At 38.5% G+C, this 18,179-nt stretch overlaps 1 protein-coding gene across 2 annotated transcripts; it reads right to left on the bottom strand.

The window, feature by feature from the left end:
- Positions 1 to 1,809: 1,809 nt before the first annotated feature.
- Positions 1,810 to 17,909, bottom strand: gga3b (golgi associated, gamma adaptin ear containing, ARF binding protein 3b). 2 transcript variants are annotated; one of them, XM_017683535.2, is made up of 17 exons: positions 17,852 to 17,909; positions 16,685 to 16,769; positions 16,460 to 16,535; positions 16,273 to 16,371; positions 15,993 to 16,116; positions 14,779 to 14,882; positions 13,530 to 13,610; positions 13,091 to 13,228; positions 12,205 to 12,286; positions 10,892 to 11,008; positions 10,056 to 10,313; positions 9,768 to 9,841; positions 8,486 to 8,637; positions 6,798 to 7,081; positions 5,773 to 5,942; positions 4,904 to 5,014; positions 1,810 to 3,227 (listed from the first exon to the last, which is right to left on the bottom strand). In XM_017683535.2, the coding sequence occupies exons 1-17, from the start codon at positions 17,889 to 17,891 to the stop codon at positions 3,117 to 3,119; spliced, it is 2,106 nt and encodes a 701-aa protein (XP_017539024.1). In that variant the 5' UTR covers positions 17,892 to 17,909; the 3' UTR covers positions 1,810 to 3,116. The 2 variants fall into 2 exon arrangements, with proteins under 2 accessions (XP_017539024.1, XP_017539026.1); XM_017683537.2 differs by lacking the exon at positions 16,273 to 16,371.
- Positions 17,910 to 18,179: the final 270 nt, after the last annotated feature.

The raw sequence follows: 18,179 nt of genomic DNA, 5'->3' as shown, positions 1-18,179 counted from the left end.
GCATCATGTTGACTGCATCCCTAAAATCATCAGACATCATCCCCAATAGTTTTGCTTATGTGGTTTCTGAGACTGTATCACATAGTTATGTATAAAAATGCAACGGAAAACAAAAATAAACCTTCACCCATTTTTATAGATATCTGAATGTCATACAGCGTCAAAAAACTCATAAGATAGTCTATCTGAGATCACTTCAGCAGTTTGCACAGTGCCCACTGGCGGCTATTGGTGTACCTTCCATTACTTCTTAGCTTCAAAAGCTTCATAGCTCCAATGCAAAACCTCAGACAAACATGTCTTGGCTGGTTGACTACATTTGGGGTCAGGGGGGAAAATGACGTAATCCTGATTTTGCGCTATACTATCACTTTTATGATCGAGGATCTAAGGTTATGTAGTCTCCTCTCTTTAAACATAGTGCAGCTTTAATGCTTGTTCTTAATACCTCGTACTGTCTTCACCATTAGCATCATATTGTGGCTTTTGGCCCACAGGAAGCGTCAAGCTAAAGGGAAATGGCTAGAGGTGTTTGAAGAAGGAAAATCAATCCATTTGAATTTGCATTGTTAGAATGAATTATAATTGATTCTAATAATATCCAATAAAGTATGCACTACTCTGTTGGCCAAAATAAAATTCTCAGAAGGTATTCATCTTTTTAAAAAAAAGACTTGGTTCTGTCTCGCAAGGCACAATCAACTTGCACGTGATTTCTAAAAAACCTAATGAATGAAACCTCTGTTAACTGCAGTTAACAGCTTTCTGTTAGGTTTAGGTACTTAGGCTGTGATTCGTACTGGCACGCATGTACAGGAAAGCATGACTTTATGACGAACCACCAGTCGTGTGAAAGTTGAGGAGCTGAGTGGCTTGTTCCTCAAAGAAGGAAAAAGAATTATCATACAACATGAATATGTAGAAAGTACAGCATGTATAACAGTAAAAGGCAACACTGTTGCCGCGGTTACCTTGTTGATCTTTACTGGAGTATAATTTGCTTTATATTTTTGACAACTATATGATACGATTTGTTTCCTTCACTGAAAGACTACTTCGTGACAAAATCTGATTGGTCAAAAGCTCAGCTCTTATACAAAATCCAATTAGAACATGCCCTCGAACAGGTTAGGTGTGCGGCGCAAGTTGACCATGGTGATGTATCCCAGGGAAACGTAAACCACTGTTGTGAGAGATAAAATCCAGGGTCAAGCTGAGCTAAGCTTAAAGTCAGCTGGCTAAGCAAAACATCTTGCTTCAAGCCAGTTCAACTTAGACAAGGTTCCTGACCAAGTTTCAGCTTCACTAAACTTAACAAATGAAACCACAGTTAAATTGTTTGACGACTGCGCTTAACAACTTGTGTGTATGCACAGGATGGTGTGATGTTAATGTTGAACAGCTAATTGCATGAAATGTGAGTGGCTTATTTCTCAAAAAATAGAAGAAGAAATCTACATAAATATTTAGAAAGTAAAGCTGTGGACATTGCCATTGTGATTGTTGCCACAAACATCATAAAGAAAGAAAAAAGGCACCCAAGAAGAACCGAAGGGGTCCACCTCCACTGGAAGGCTGTCCCTGATTAGTCAGAAGTTCGGCCCTGATTTACCGAAAGGGCCATTTATTATCCGCAACCCTACACTTAATCAGTTTAGGTGTGCAGTCTAAGTTGCCATAGTGATGGGGGCAGTCATGGGCTGGAGGTTAGGGAACCAGCCTCGTGACCATAAGGTTGCTGGTTCGATCCCCAGAGTCAACAGCACAAGGACTGAGGTGTCCTTGAGCAAGACACCTTACCCCCAACTGCTCCCCAGGCAAGTGTGCTCACTGCCCCCTAGCGTGTGTGTGCTCACTAGAGTGTATGTGGTGTTTCACTTCACGGATGGGTTGAATGCGGAGGTGAAATATTTGGGACTAATAAGGGTCTCTTAATGTAGCCTGGTAAAAAGTGAACAACTGTCATGAGACAGAAAATCCAGTCTTAGATTAAACTGAACTTTAACTCGGCTGTGTACACAAGACATCCTGCTTTATGAGAAAGCAATTTTTTCACCAACAAGGAGTTATTATTAACGTAATTAGCAGTTATTACTCCGATAAGCACTAACTCAGTGACAGTGGCAACAGCATTGCTTTTTAACACTGTAAATGCTTTACATGCTGCATATTTATGTTGTATTTCTTTTCCTTTAAAAAAAAACTCCTCATATTTCATTCAATTGGCTAATTGTCCTAAACGTTATTTGTTCCTGTGCACGCACATTAATCTTACTCGTTATAATTAATTATAACCCTGTTGAGTAGCTAAACCTTCCTTATCAGGATAAGCTGTTCACTGCCATTGTAACACATGTTAACCACATCTGCAATCATTAGGTTTTGTGAAGCTGAAACTTAATCTGTAACCCTGTCTAAACTGAACATGCTTTGTGAGACAGACGCCAGGCTTTTTAAAATAATTCTAAATAATTGCTTTAGTCCCATTTGTATATTAAGTATTTTTGAAAAATGATTCTGAATTGACTCAAATGATGTAAGATTTCATGATGCACTGAATCATTTCCTAAGCAGTTATAATGAAATCGTTGTGAGATCAGTGACTTTGCACCCCTAGAAACAACAGCCGAAGCTCCACGAAGCACAATACACAAATCTGGCTTTGCTCTATAAACTCTGACAGAGAGAGAGGCCAACCAGTAGCAGCACATGGTTATTTCCAGTGTAACTGAGTCTGTTGCACACTGCGATTGATGAGTTGCATTAAACAGCAGTCAGTTCATATCTGCAGTCAACAGGAAACCTCTTGTTGTTTGTGCAGAGACCCCAGTGCCATGTGAGGCTTTGGATTAGCATTAGCATTTTAGCACAGAGCAATGGGAAGTAGAAGTACTGGGCTTAATCTGATCACCGATAATACTTGTCATATAATTCACAGCTTTAATAAGATAATAAGGAACAAATAAATGTCATAAAAGACGTTTTATGGTTGGCCTGGTAGAGAGATCGGAGCAACACATCGTCTCTCGTCTCACCTCTGGCAGAGCGCGTGTGTTTTGTGTGTGTATGGTTCTGGTTTTGGTTCTGGTTCTGCAGTAGCAGATGCTGTTTTGGATCTAGAGGTTTCCCCATCTCTCGGCTGGAGGGAACTGGTCCACCTCTCCAACTTCACAATACTGCCTCTCCCCCAGCAGGAACATCAGCTTATAACGCAAACGTACCTTCTCCTGAAACGCACATGCACAGAGGTCAACTACATCATACTTCTGAAGACTTTACAATAACATCACAATAAGAATAATGTCAATATCTTTATACTTAATCACATATATGCCACATATTTATGAGAAACTTTCAATAATGTCATAGTAAATGTACAGTCAGTTTTACTTTAACAGGGACTTCCACCATTCCCCAGCATTTCTGTGCAATTCATTCATTGAGATTCATTCAGAGTGGTTTCACGCAAAATAGATCACTCTAGAGCAGGGGTGCACAACTCCGGTCCTGGAGGGCACAGTTTCCAGCAGGGTCCAGCACATTTTAGTGATTTACCTGCTCAAACACACCTGATTACATGTATTTGTTAATTGCCAGGTTAAGTAGGTGTGTTTGAGAAGGGAAACCTCCAAACTGTGCTGGACACCGGCCCTCCAGGACCGGAGTTGTGCACCCCTGCTCTAGAGGAACTAACTTGTATTTACTTTACTGCTGATGGGAACAAGGGATCTCCTGAGCAAATATAGCCATTTTATTTATGATCTAAAATGATCATTAAACCTACACATATATGTTATGTTGATTCTGGTAAAGTAGAACTAAATCTGAACATAATGTTATCTATGGGAAATGTTTTTCCTTCCTGCACCCTACATGCATCTCTCCATCATGAATGGCTTTTAAAACTATATTTTAGGCCAAAAGTTTTTTTTCAATACTACCATAAAACAAAGTCTTACACGAGGCAGTATATTTAGTACCATTTCATGTACTAACTTCCTGTTTGGTACAGTACATTAAAGACATTATTCTGATCACCACCACTGTAAACAATTCTGACTCTTTAGGTTAAGATGAGGTAGAAAAAGAAGTAGAATCACTGAGTCAGGATTAAAAAAACAAACAAACAAACAAACAAAAAAATGGTGTTGTGAATCATCCCGTTAAGTCTGAAATAATAATGTAAAAGTCAGAGGCATCAGGTCGGATTTTGCATGTGTTTTCCAGATTATGTCATATGTCTTTACTTATCAACGTCACACTCACAAGCGCCAACTGTTTAGGCCTAAAATGCAAAACTAACATTATACAGATGAAGATGGTAACAGTAGATAATTCTCTTACATCCTTGTTAGTATACTTTTTCAACACGCACAAAATAATCAGTAGTAATAATGCTGAGGCCCAAATCACAACAAACATCACAAAATGTTCTTCCACATTTTCACCCTAGAGGTCTCCAAATCCTCAGATAGTGTAGCTTTAACCATATTGAACACATTTTGAATATTTAATCTATGCCGTTAGATTGTAATAAGAATGAAGCCTATACTGTATATTGCTATAAACTTTTTTTTAGATTTATTTGTGTGTCTGTGAGTGTATTTGCAAATATGTATGTGCATGTTGAGGCCTTACTGAATAATTTTATGGGGGCTAAATATTCAGATGAAAATTTACGACTTTAATTTTGTATTCCAATCATTTTAGTTAAGCAGTGCTTTACTGATTGATATGATTTCCAGATCTGAACTGTCACCTTTCATATACTCTACTTTATTAATTTATTATTAATAAACTTTATTAATGTAAATGTAGTCCTGGGGTGTTATCGGCTAACTGATATATCGGGTGGACCCTAGTCTGTGCATGTGTTTGTGTGTACAAGATGACTATAGCTCACCTTCAGTGGGTTAGCCAGGAGCATGACTTGTGTGATGGAGGAAGGGGGCAGGACAGGATTAAAGGGTGCAAGCTCTGTTCCTGTTGGAGACTGAAGCTTCACCTTCATAGACTGAAAGAGAGGGAGAGAAAAAGAGACAAAAAAAGTAAAATATTCATGAGCATTCTTTGTGTAAAACCTTAAAACGTATACAGTGTGTTTCACAGATTTATTAAGTTTTGTAGAGCAATGCTGCAAATGATTTGTCTCTGTGTCACTTTGTTTTCATACATTTTCAGCACATTATAGAAAACCAGAGAAAAGCAGCACTAACCTACAGAGCCAAGAAAACTTTGCAAAGTGCTCTTTATAATAGCTTATAATAGCTTCATATTTTAATTTTCACAACTGAAAGAGCTAAACCATTTTCTTTGGTCACTGATATGTGAACATGCTTATGGTATATACGCATGTCCAAACATCTGTAAACACCTGCTCATCCAATGTTTTTGAAATGAAGTATTAATAGGGAGTTTGTCCTACTTTGCTGCAGTGACGGCCTCTACTCTTCTGGGAAGGCTATACTAGATGTTAGAACATAGAAAATTTGTTTATATTCAGTCACATGGGCATTAGTGAGGTCAGATAATGCTGTAAGGTGATTAGTTCTGGGTCATGAATGCCATCCCAAAGATATGGAATGGAGCTCCATCACTCCAGAGAATGCATTTCCACTGCTCCACAGCCCAGTGGTGGGGGCTTTATACCCCTCTAGTCGACACTTGGCATTGGGCATCTCCAGAGTCTACCACTACATAGGCAAAGCTTTTCTATGGATATTATTCATATATGTATGTATGTTTGTGTATGTGTGTGTTTGTGTGTGTTACCTTTGGCACGGCTGCCTGTAGCATTATGTTCTGAACAGGTAATGGGGCCGTGTTGAGCATGGACACCACAATAACCAAAACATCAGGTCTGCCGGGGGGGCAGTCAGTAGCAAAGTGCAGCAGAACACGAACTCCATCTTTATCATAGGCCGTCACAGGTAGAGCTTTACCTGAGGACAATATGTCAATTTCAATTTCATATATTTCTATAAAAACTGTCACTTCTGTAATAGAGCCTGTGATCCCACAATTAAACAAAGTCTGAAGGTTTCTGCTTTAGCTTTGCACTGAAGCAACACAGCTAACAAGTAATGGAAGCTTATATCCCACCAAACTGCATTCACAAATCATCACACACGTCTGTTGAGTTGTTCCACAGGAATTTCTACCGATATTTCAAATTTTCTGCATCATTCAATTCTTGAGATGTAAATGTACAAATTATTTAAAGTGTTCTGATGGTCAGTGGTTGATTGTAAAGAAACTTACTGGCTCAGATTTCTTTACGGTGGTGGTAAGAGAAACTAGGGGTCTCCATGTCTACAACTCAAATGCAGCAATTTTATCTACTATCCAAAAAGACCAGTGAAACTTCATGTCTTCTGAGTTTTTATATGTGATGTTGGTAACAGTAAAACAGTGATAGCTTTTAGTTGCATTAAATGCTTGAGACGTCTGGTTCCAGTGACCCCCATTGTCAACAAACTCTGACATGGTAGATTTACATTAAACCACTCATTTATATCTTTATATTTGTAGAATTAAAAAAAAAAAGGTAGAAATTCCCATTTAGTAATGTCAAACAACATAGCGTCTGAGTTTTCTGACACTGAATGACATACTGTAATGTTTAAAATGGACAAAAAAACAGTAGTTCCAGCCAGTTTGAAGCCTGAACTTTGTCCATTTTTTTGTTCATTTTTATAGATAAGGTATTTCATGCTGTTTGTACATGGAACAGTGCGTTTAAAGTACATAACATACTACACCAATACCGCAGACTGTATGTATACGTGCACACTCACTGGGCCGGATGGAGTCCAGTGGCACATGGACGTTGGATAGTGTTGGCTCCAGGCCACGGACAGGGCTTCCCTGCAGAGAGTGCAAGGGCGAAAGGGGCGGGCGGAACAGAGGACTGCCTGGTGCAGAGTGTCCGGCCTGAGCCTGGGCTCGGGACAGTGCAGGAGAGCCTGGCACTGGAGAGCTGATGAACGGGTTAGAGGAGGAGAGTGTGGCGGGCATGGAGCCAATAGCTGCACCGGGGAAACCAAAACTACCACCAGCAATGCCACTTTGACTAGAAACGCTGAAGACAAACAAACAGAGGCAGTCAGCTTAACTTATATTCTGTCTTACATTATGCCCTTATATTAAGCTATATTAAGCTGCCTTTCTTTAGGTACATAGCCCTTAGCATGCTAACTAGCAGGCTAGCAGAAAAAAGTGATGAAGCTGTACATGCAGTTATGTATAACATACGGTGCAGTTTGTAAATTAAAGCACTGCAAATCAAATGTTTTGGTTTTGAAATACTAAGCATTATTACACCCTTAACTTGAGCTAATAAAGTAATGGAACGGTCCTTAAGATGGTATCAGGGAAATGAAGAGGCTAAATGGACGAGGGCTTGTTAAAACAGGTATTGAAACAAGCGGTTAGATTCTCTGGGTTCATCCTAGAGACTTGTTTTTAAAGTCACCGTGAATGGGAAAGCAGAACAGAGAATTTACCATGACATTTTAGAGGGAAATACAATATTGTATATCTGAGCTAGCTGAGCATTTTTCTAGATGACAGCTGGGTGTGGTGGGTGGAGAAGGAGGTGAAACATATGATTGGTTAAAGGCACATAAATCTGTCTGCAGAGGAGTCACATCATATGCATGTCCTCATCATCAACAATAAAATCATTTTGATCAATTTCAGCATGTAGAATCAGCAGAAGACATTACCTTTTGATGGAAGACTACAAAAAGACAAGAACTGTTTTTCTAAATTTTTCATGTATTGTCTTCCATAAGCAATAGCTATATATGAGATATATATAGATATAGATATATATAAGAATAAAATAGCTTATTAAATGTTTCAGCTCAATACACTGCAAAAATGATATCTTTGCAAGTAAAATTATCTTATTGACACATATTTTTTACTATTTTCAAGCATGTTTCTTATCACAAGCAAAATTATGTCAACATAGTGAGAATTTAACTTGGAAAAATACCTTAAAACAATTAAAAATGTCTGAAAGTTAGTAAAATAATCTTAGAACATTCTCACAATCTCAAAATGAGAAATATTAGTATTGACTAGATTTAAGATGCCAAGATTTCACATGTGAATCTATAATTTTTTGCATTGTAAAAGATTTTCAGGAAACTCTTTAGAAACTTACTGCTAGTTATCTGGCATCAATTAGTGCTATATTTCTTAAAGAGATACAGCAACACTTCATTCAACAGCCTAGTAATTAAAACAGTTCATTCAGAAGGTAATATATATGTGTGTCAATTAATGAAAATGTAGCAAAGAGGTTTCCAACACTGTCCTACTCATTTAAGTGTTTCAGCACTAATGTGCAATACAAATGAGGGGCCAAGGATTTTCTCGTCGTCAGTTTATGCCTAAATCTATAGCTTCAGATATTGTCAAATACAGTATACAAGACAACAGAACAAAACCCAAAAAGCTACAGTAATTGGCTCACCCTTTCACCTCCCCGAAGTGCATCATGGAGAGGTCCTGCAGCCCCTGGCCAACTGTGGAGGGGTTTGCAGTGTGTGCTGTGGTGTGTGCTGGAGGGAACGCAGCACTTGGTGCTGCTACACCAGCAAACAGGTCCAGCCCAGGATCAGGAGCCTTGCAAAAAAAAGGAGTGATAACTGACACTTCAGAAGAAAACATATCAGTGGGTCTGTTCATAAAAAAGCCAGAGTCTATTTAAAAATAACAGTGTGAGGAGGGGCTGTTTCTAAATGTCTATTAGATGATTCTCTTTACATGACATACACTCACTGGCCACTTACACTTACCCATTCACATTAATTGTTGATTTGTTGATATCAAACAGTGCAATTAAATATAATCAAACCTGTAGGTATGTTGTAGGTATAGTTCTGTGAAGAATCAAATTTACTAATTTTTTCTTTAGGCCCAATGCAGCAAGTCAGTTTGCTTTAGTAGAAATATCTTAAACCTGCATTTTGTATGTACTTTTGTCCATTTTGGTTAAGTCATACAGTGTCTAACACCAAGTAAAGCTATGTAAGATTACTTGACACACTCTGTGGAAAGATTCTGATGATTTAGGTGCTAATTAGTGTAAAAAAGCTAAAACAATTATATAAATATGTTTTTTTTGGCCACATAATTACCCAAGCAGCACTGGTTTCAAGCATGCAGTTTGGACAGTACTAATCAGTGAAATAAGTTTCTATTAAGTGTCACATTACATGAGGGTAATGTAACCTGTCTGAAACTAAGGAAGTAAACTTGAGACACAAAAAATGTCTTGGCTGACTGTCTACATTTAGGGTGAAGGGGGAAACTGTGTAAAGCCCTATTTGGATTGGATTACTTTATCTGGGGCGCATGTGTAATAACATATTTACACTCTGCCCTCTCCATCACCTCAGTGATAAAACTCTGAATGTATCTGTATCTGAATGGTAATACAATTACCAAAGAATGAGCAAGTTTTCAGTGTTTTTTTTTTTTTTTTACATATTTTTTCCACTGCAAGGCAACATCAGCCTGGAAAAGCATGGACATCTATCTAGATGGGAAAAACACTGATATGTTCAATCCAAATGAAAATAAAGTCTCTGAATAACACTTATAAAAAAGGAAATGACCCTATATTTGGACCTTATGTTGATTTATTCCCACCCAAATCTGTATATAATCTGATATTTTCTAGAATGTTGAAGACTGGGTCAAAGTGAAGTTTGTGGATGTTTCTGAGGTGCACGCAGCTGAAGATGAAGTACCTGTAAGGATGTCCACTGGTTTGATACTTCATCTAGCTTAGGTCTGCTGGGCACCGGAGGAGGATCATTCAAGCCTGACAACACAAAGAACAACACATATTAATACATATTTATTAACAGTACAGGACGGAAAACACAGAACTGTGTATGTGTGTACACAGATCCCAAATAACACATGCAGAATAAATTTTCTACATATACATGTTTAACTGAACAACAAGCAGTAATTACAATCTACACTAGTATAAGATTCATTACCAAAAAGAAAGAAAAAAAAAAAAAAATCACCTAAGGACAGAAGCTCATCATCAAGCAGAGAGAGAGCGGCTGAGTGCTCGGAGGCTTTGTGGTTGGGGCTGCTGGTTTGACTGCCATGGCCTCCATGACTGCCAGCCACTCTGCGTGGAGGAGGCGGGAGCACAGGAATGTTTGAGGCAAGCGGGTTGGTGGAGGAGGTATTGGCGCTCGGAGGGGGCGGAGCCGTTTGAGGAGGAGAGGGTTCATCGAGGCCAGCCAGATCAATCAATGTGCCTGTTGTTTCACATCCTTAGAAAAAAAAATGAGAGAGAGAGAAAAAGAGAAAGACATACAGAGAGAGAGAGAGAACGGAAGAGTGACCAAGGAAGATTGAAAGCAGGAAGAGTGATTGAGAGAGAAAGATAGGGAGAGATAGATGAAGAGGGAGAGTGACAGGAGAGTGGAGAAAGAGTGAGAGCAAACAGAAAAACAACGAGTGAAAGCAATAAGAAGAGAGTGAAAGCAGGAAGAAAAAACAAAAGTTAGAGACAGAGTAAGAGCAGACAGCGAGAAAGATAGGGAAAGAGAAAAGGGAGAGAGTGAAAGAGAAGGAGTGAGAGCGGGGAAAGAGAACCCAAAGGAATGAGAGCAGAAAGAGAGAACGAGAACGAGAAAGAAAGTGAGACCAAGAGTGAGAGAAAGAGATAGAGAATGAGTACGAGCAGACAGCAAGAAAGAGAAAAGAGTGAGCAGACAGTGAGAAAGAGAGAAAGAGAAACACAGGCGAGAAAGACCCAAAAACAACATTGACAGACTATTTTGACTGAAGAACAGCACAGTGTGTATTGTGCATGTGTGTGTGTGTGTATGTGTGTGTTTGTGTTCACCTTCTCTGGGTGCAGGTTTGTGCTCCTCATTCTCCGTCCCATCACTCTCCCCCTGCACAACCTTCTTATACAAGCTGATGACTCTCGCCAGGTCATCATTGGCCTGCAGTATATCACCTACAGCACAAATGACCAAGAATGTCACCTTCTATGTTTCGCACTTGTGTGTTGCATTTACTTGTTTACTGTTTGTTTTCGATTTTTTTAACACTACTGTTCAAAAGTCACTTTTGTAATCACTGGTTTCAGTAACATAAAGCCAGTTTGATTTCAGACCAGTGTATAAAATGATTCCAATATGCTAGTCATGTGTAACTTCCAGTTCGTTAGTAGGACACCAGGAAGCTGGAAATAAAAATGAAGAAATTTCAGATTCCAGTAGGATGAATGCAGAAGATTGTAAAATGACAAGAAAGCTTTACAGCACTCACAAATTAAGTTATACTAAAATTAACATTCATAATTCATCATGTTTCCAAAGTGGAGATAAAATCTCATAAAAATGAACATAAAATGACAATTACAGTATATTATCATTCTATTCACTTTGATGTAATAGTTATATTTATAGATAAAGGGCCCACATTTTCCATTTTTCTTGTACTGTTTCTTTCTCTGTGATGCCCAGTAATAAAGTCTGTGTAGTTTCATATGACAAAAATCATTGCAATTCATTTTTTCATGGTCATTTTCCAACCTCTCTTTAGCCTTCAGAATTAAACAGGCTGTTTTTGTTACTGTGACTTTGAGACTGATATATGAAAATTATGTTATGAGCTCTGTTATGAATTGCTGCTCTGTATTATGCCACATTTAAAAAGCTGTCGAGGCTGTAACATTGCTTAAAGCTTCAGCGTCAGTGCGAAGAACTAAACTGCTATAGGCACAATAGGGTGGGTATATGTAAATGGGTTGTTTTCAGTGACATATGCAGCAGTTTATGGACTTGTGGGTAAACACTACATTTTGAAACTTTAACTCCACAAACTACATCAAACTTTTTAATTTAAAAAAGTGAGGAAAATTTGGTTTTCATTTTAATATGGGTAATTTAATGCTAAAGTCCACACTGCAAATGTTAATTACTGCATATAAAATAACAAAAGCTATTAATATAACAAATGATTCCAATCTTTTGAAAAACAGTGTATATATGAAAATCATAATCACTTCATTGGCCAATTACAATACTGTTCAAATCATGGCTGTAAACAAAGCAGGTTTTAGTTGCTGTGGTTTGAGCGTGTTTACAGATTATAATGTGTTGCCGGTTTTCACAAAGGGGAATATGAATGCTCAGTCGGCAGTATTACCTAAATTCGTGTCATTGTCCTCTGTTTCTGTGGCCAGTTTGAAAGCTGTGCGTCTCAGCTTATCACATCGGTCATACAGCTCCTACACTCACAAAGAGAGGCACTGTAAGATGTTATTAGAGAAGACAAACAGTTTGAACTGTAATTAAAAACAGAGGCATTTTTATGAAGACTGTTATCAAAGGACAGGATCAGAGTCAGGTCTGCCTTTAACTCAGGGTGTAATGAGATGAGACCCGAATGGGGAATTAAGGTTTACACTAAACTGTATTAAACAACAAAGGATATGGCTTCTTTGGTTTCACACTTGAGCTATGAGACTAATGTAGCTAACAAGTAATGGAATTTTGTACCCCAACTTCTCTTCCACAGGCATCTGATAAAAGTAGGGGCAAATCTGAAGCTTCAAGATTGGCCCGCTACTGTTTTTAGCTACACAACATACATTTTTTGGATATCAGTATGTCATAAAGTGTCCGAAACCACATAATCAAGTGAGATGACTTAATATGTTTTGTTGTCTTACCCTTTCATTGCTTGTTAGCTACATTTTTTACGTGCTTTGCTGTAAAAAAAATAGGGTTTTAAGTCAAACAACTTGATTATTGGACTGCCTTAAAATTTTGAGCTACCTGAACTTTGAAAAATAACTTGACAGGGCATAAAACTTAGTCTGTTAACTTATTATATGAAGGTCAATTAAATTAAAGATTTAAGGCAGCCTTGTAACTGTCTTTTTAAAATTTCAATCTCATTCTTTACAGTGTAGTAGACTAAATTTAGGGGAAGTGTAAATTTGTGTAGATATGTTTTTTGCCAAAATATCAAAATATCAAAAGACCACCTGTGGTCACTTCCATTCGCTGAAGGACGCTAATGTTCCCACCTTGATGAGCTCACGGTCAGCATCTGATGACCTGTCTCTGTCATAGTGACTCAGCATTTCTCCCAGCAGCTTCACGTTGTTGTTCACTTCCTCTAGCGTGTTCAAGCGCTTGGTCAGCTTTTGCACCCGGGCATCGTCCTATTAAAGGAAAGCATCCAATCACAGGTCTGGGCTAGCAAGAGGGTCAAACCAGGGTCAACCAGTCAAATTTCTCTGCATCGCTGTATGATATGAAATACGTTTTAAATTTTAGGGCAGAGAAACTAAACTGTACAGTATTTGAACCCGAGGACCGGTTTTTTTGCAATCTGTTGAAATAACTCCACCTAGTCACTTTGCCCAATTCAATGCAACAAACTACATATACGAAAGATTTAACTTTCCCATATTACATCCCATAACAAATAATGGCTCCAGAATAATGCTTCTCTGGTCTTACCTCCTTCACCATGTTCTTGATGAGTCTGTTGGCTTCCTGCAAATCCTCTGGATTCTTGCTTCGCAGAAGCTCCGCCAACAGCTACTCACACAAAGCAAATTAAAGGGAAATTACACATTTCCACATAGTTCCTGTCACTGAGATGCAAATAAAGTCACCCAAAGCAGCCTGAGAAAAGACTCAAATTTTTTATTATTTTTTTTTACAGTGGTGGTGATAGGAACCTTGGATAATGATGCTACAATGCAAATATAGTCATATTATTTACTAGTCTTCTCAGTTTTTCTATGTAATGTTGATGATGGATACATCTGAAAAAATAAGTTTTCTTTGACAGTCACTTTGCCTTACTATGCCCCCTCCGCCACCACTGGATTCTAGAAATATGTTTTAGCCCAAACCTCAAAAAACAACAACTTAACGACAAAGGCAACAGGCAGCGTATATGTTTTCTCATTTCATGTAACAGCTTTCTGCAAGTAAGCTTTTAGAGGCATTAAACTCTTCAGATGTCTGGTTTCCATCACCTCACTGTGAACAACTCTGACTCTGTAAGTTTCTGTAGGTCATCTTGTTATCCTGTAATCTTAACCATTTATTTAGGCAGAAATTTTGAAATATTGTTAAAATTATTACTACTACAACTATTACGACTGTTTGATTCTATGTTTTTTGAGCTTATGCAGATGTTTTCATACATTATAATTAGATATATTATAATTTGGATAGATTTAGGCTTAGAACATTAGGTCTTTGGAAGCCTGCTGTACCAAAATTCTAATAGCCCCACCAACCAGTTTGGAAATCTGCCATTTGTCCTCAATTCACAGCACCTTAAATCCAAATTCACTGTTGGATTATCTAAACAGTCTGAGGTCTGGCTTCACACCTTGCCACAAGGCCTTTGTTAGAGCTGTATAAAAGCCTGTACTTCTTGCTATACTGACAGAGGACTCCCTCTCACTTCTGTTCTCCACCATCAGTGCTAGAAAATTTTCTGATTTTGTGCATTGTGTGTTTTTAAAATTAATACTCATTCCTAAAAAATAATTAAATCATAGAGAAATTAAAATAAAGGTGGAGTCGAATTATTGAGATTTACACCTTATTTAGGTTTTCCTACTGTGGTAAGATTTCATAGCCTTTTACTCACCATATTATTCTTACTATTTTATTATTATTATTATAATATTTTCTGACAATTTCTAAATATATTCTGCACTGAGCTCACATAAACCCAAAAACTCACCTTGCCCATGTCCTCATTGTCAAAGACGGGGTTTTTGGGGCGCGTGGGTGGGGATGGGATCAGAGTTTTGTCTGCTGTCAGCTCTGGGTCTGATGAGACGAGTCCTGCAAGGAGAATTAAGAATCACGATTGTGACACCTGTGTAAAGCCTTATAAAAAACTGCATAAAGCCTGTAATTCACTGTTGCACCCAGCATAAATAATGGTGTACAGGCTGTGTAAAAACATGTTTCACTGCCAAGACTGGCTTCTGGTGGACTAAATAACAACTTCAAGGCTGGACTTTGAGTAGCCCTAGCAAATTTTCAAACAGTAATGTTACATGGACAAACAATGCTATAGCTATAGAATTAGACCTCCACTTGATGAAAAGGGTCATGCTTGAATTTTCACTAGCATAACAAATGCATTTTGTAATGTTACTTATTTCTCACTCATAGCTCCTCAAAACAAGTGAAGAAATTCTGCTCTTTGAAAGTACGGATGCTACCCTTTTAATCCTCACCACATTAGTGTTTGTAAAAGAAGAGGAAGTTTTTTATTATGACTTGAATCAGGGGAATATGGATGGTAGTGATAGTATGATGTCACATCATGTCCTGTGTATTAGCTGCACTACATACGTTTTTTCATTAAAACTGAAAGAAATAGCATTACTGAGTCAGGAAAAGAAAAGGCACGCAATATATAGTGTGCATACGCTGCCGTCGGGTTTTTAAGTCAGACCACGTTATACATTACATATTAACATATTACATATTAATGTCATGCATCCATAGGCTTAAAAATAAGGCCCAGCATGATGTTTATGGCTCAAACTTCTGCTTTTCCGAGTCTGAAGCACAACTGATGAATATTACATGCAATTACATATTTCCACCAGAGAGGTCTTCAAATCCTCAATGTTACATAGTGTAGCTTTTATAATTTTTAGAAAGATAAATAAAATTAAATTAGTCACTTATCAATTATCACCTGGTGTATTCCTGCGTTCATAAGGAGTCAACCTGCTTCTAAGACCCCACCCCCCCCTCCCCAGAATGAAAAGGAATCAGTTGAAAGGAACTGTTAGAAAGAACCCGTTCAATAAAATGAATTAGACTTCCCATATTGCTTTCTGGACAGTGCACATGCAAGATCACCACACCTGAGAACAATGTGGCCTGAGAGTATGGCCAACAGGGACTACTGAATAAACTGTGTGCTCTAGTTACCTTGTCTCCTCAGTGTTTGGTACGCATCACTTATTTTGGCCTCGTTGGGGAAGGCTACCGTCCAGCTGTACAGCATTTCAATAATCTTAGTCTTCACGTTCTGTGACACAGTGTCACCCATGTACTGAAATAACCAGAGAGAGAGAGAGAGAGAGAGAGAGAGAGAGAGAGAGAGAGAGAGAGAGAGAGAGAGAGAGAGAGAGAGAGAGATGAGCAAGTTAAACCCTTTAGCTAAAACAATCCACTACATGAAGTCTAATGCTTTGGAAGATGGCCTTACCTTGGGTGAAACAACTTTGATCAGCTCATTTAAAAACCTATATTTGGCTACTTCGTTATGAAACCTTCTCCCACAGTTTTTCATGCATGCTTCTAGCACCTGCAAGAAATAAGGAATATCTCTAATGCTGTCTGCTAACAGAGAGGGTGGGTGCTTGTGGAAAAATGAATGCTATGACACCACTCACTGTTAAAGCTTGAAGTGCCTCCCATTCCTGAGGTGAATGGATTTTGTGAACAAGCAGTCGTACAGCTATCTGTGGACTTCACACAAACAAACATCATCTTTATGTGAAAAGACTATACAACAGAAATGAAGAGTTATGTTGTAATATGTGGACTACACAAACATAGCAGATATATAAACAGATATATAAACATGTTATACTGTACTATAGATTATAGATACTCACCCTTCTAGTTCCTTATTAATCTGATCACAGAACCCAATAATATATTCCCAGTCTTCCTGCCTGTTGGTGGGATGGGTGGCTTTGTCTGAGGAGGACAGCCGTGTTACAATCAAATCAGGGCTGTGCAATGCAATTATTTGTTAACAGTCAACTCAATATGGCCTGTGTAATGTTGATTTACAGGAGGCTACAATATGTAAATTGTAAAACACATACATTCACTCATTCACTAACCGACCCACTCACATATTCACTAACCCCCAACTCACCTGCTCACTCACTCATTCACTAACCTATCCACTCACTCATTCATCTTCATCTATTCACTTGCCCACTATCACTTGGTCACACATACATTGATTAATGGATTCACCCATTCATTAACCCACCCATTCATATATTCACTAACCCACCTACTAACCTGCTCGCTCACTCATTCATTTTCACCCATTCACTTAGCTATTCTTGCGCTCAGCTTTTCTCACTGAAACATGTATGCACTCATTCACTCACTCTCATTTATTGATGAATTCACAAATATCATGATAAATTAATCATGATTATTATAAGGATTATTAATCATAAACCACTTACTCATCGATTTATTAACTCAATTCTTCATTCATTCATTAATACACCTACTCAGTCTCATTAGTCTATTCACTGACTCTTCCAGTCACCTACTTACTTACCATCATTAGTTCACCCACTCATCCGCTCATTCAACTCTTTACGTATAATCAAGCACAAGCCCGCAGACTGCCAGCTCGGATCAGCAGCGGCAGATTCGATATGAATCAGTCAAACCCTCCCACACCCTTTCAGAGCGTTCAGACTGAGAACCAGAGCAGCATCAGCACCAATAACACACTGAAAAGCCTCCCAGACATAAACAAACCAGTGGCAACCATAAAGCAATACACAGAACCTGATTAAATCAGAGGAAAAACAAAGACAGAACCACCCTGATTCTCTCCTGCCCTTCAGAGCTCAGAGATACTGAAACTGATTAACGTTCAGTCATCAGGTTTTCAGCCCTCCGCGCTCACAAATAGCGCCGCTCTCTGCCTGCTGCCCTCAATCACTCTGCATTAACATGACATATAATTCACAAAGTCTTCATTCTCAACGCAAATAAATAAACATCAGCGTTTTGTATTCACTTACTGAGCCATGATTCCAGCGACTCCCCTTCCTGGTACGCCATACTGCATCATCGCGAGATAAAGGAATTAAAACGAGAATTCAGGCGGCGCTAGAAATAATTTTTCCCACCCATATTCTGGCAAGCCCCTCCCACCTTGCGCTGTGATTGGCCAACAGTTTACACTCACAAGCAGTATTCAACAGCACGAAGTCATTGAATTACTCACTCACTCATTCATTCATTAACTGACTCACCAACTCACTCATTCACTCACTCAGATATTTAATTAGCAGATTATTGGGATGTTCTTCTTGTCTATAATCAGAGTGTAGTAAGACGTGCCTTTAG

Source organism: Pygocentrus nattereri, chromosome 1, assembly GCF_015220715.1.
Source record: "Pygocentrus nattereri isolate fPygNat1 chromosome 1, fPygNat1.pri, whole genome shotgun sequence".
NCBI lineage: Eukaryota > Metazoa > Chordata > Actinopteri > Characiformes > Serrasalmidae > Pygocentrus > Pygocentrus nattereri.
Note: the sequence above shows the minus strand (reverse complement) of the source record. Positions and strands in the feature narration are given on the sequence as shown.

What these genes read in the sequence shown, in the direction of transcription:
- gga3b (XM_017683535.2), bottom strand. Translation starts at nt 17,891, where the DNA reads ATGGCGTACCAGGAAGGGGAGTCGCTGGAATCATGGCTCA. An exon ending in ATTAATAAGGAACTAGAAGG is followed by an intron (nt 16,536 to 16,684) that starts GTGAGTATCTAT and finishes GTTTGTGTGAAG; the next exon opens with TCCACAGATAGCTGTACGAC. An exon ending in TACAGGCAGCCGTGCCAAAG is followed by an intron (nt 5,015 to 5,772) that starts GTAACACACACA and finishes CCTCTCTTTCAG; the next exon opens with TCTATGAAGGTGAAGCTTCA.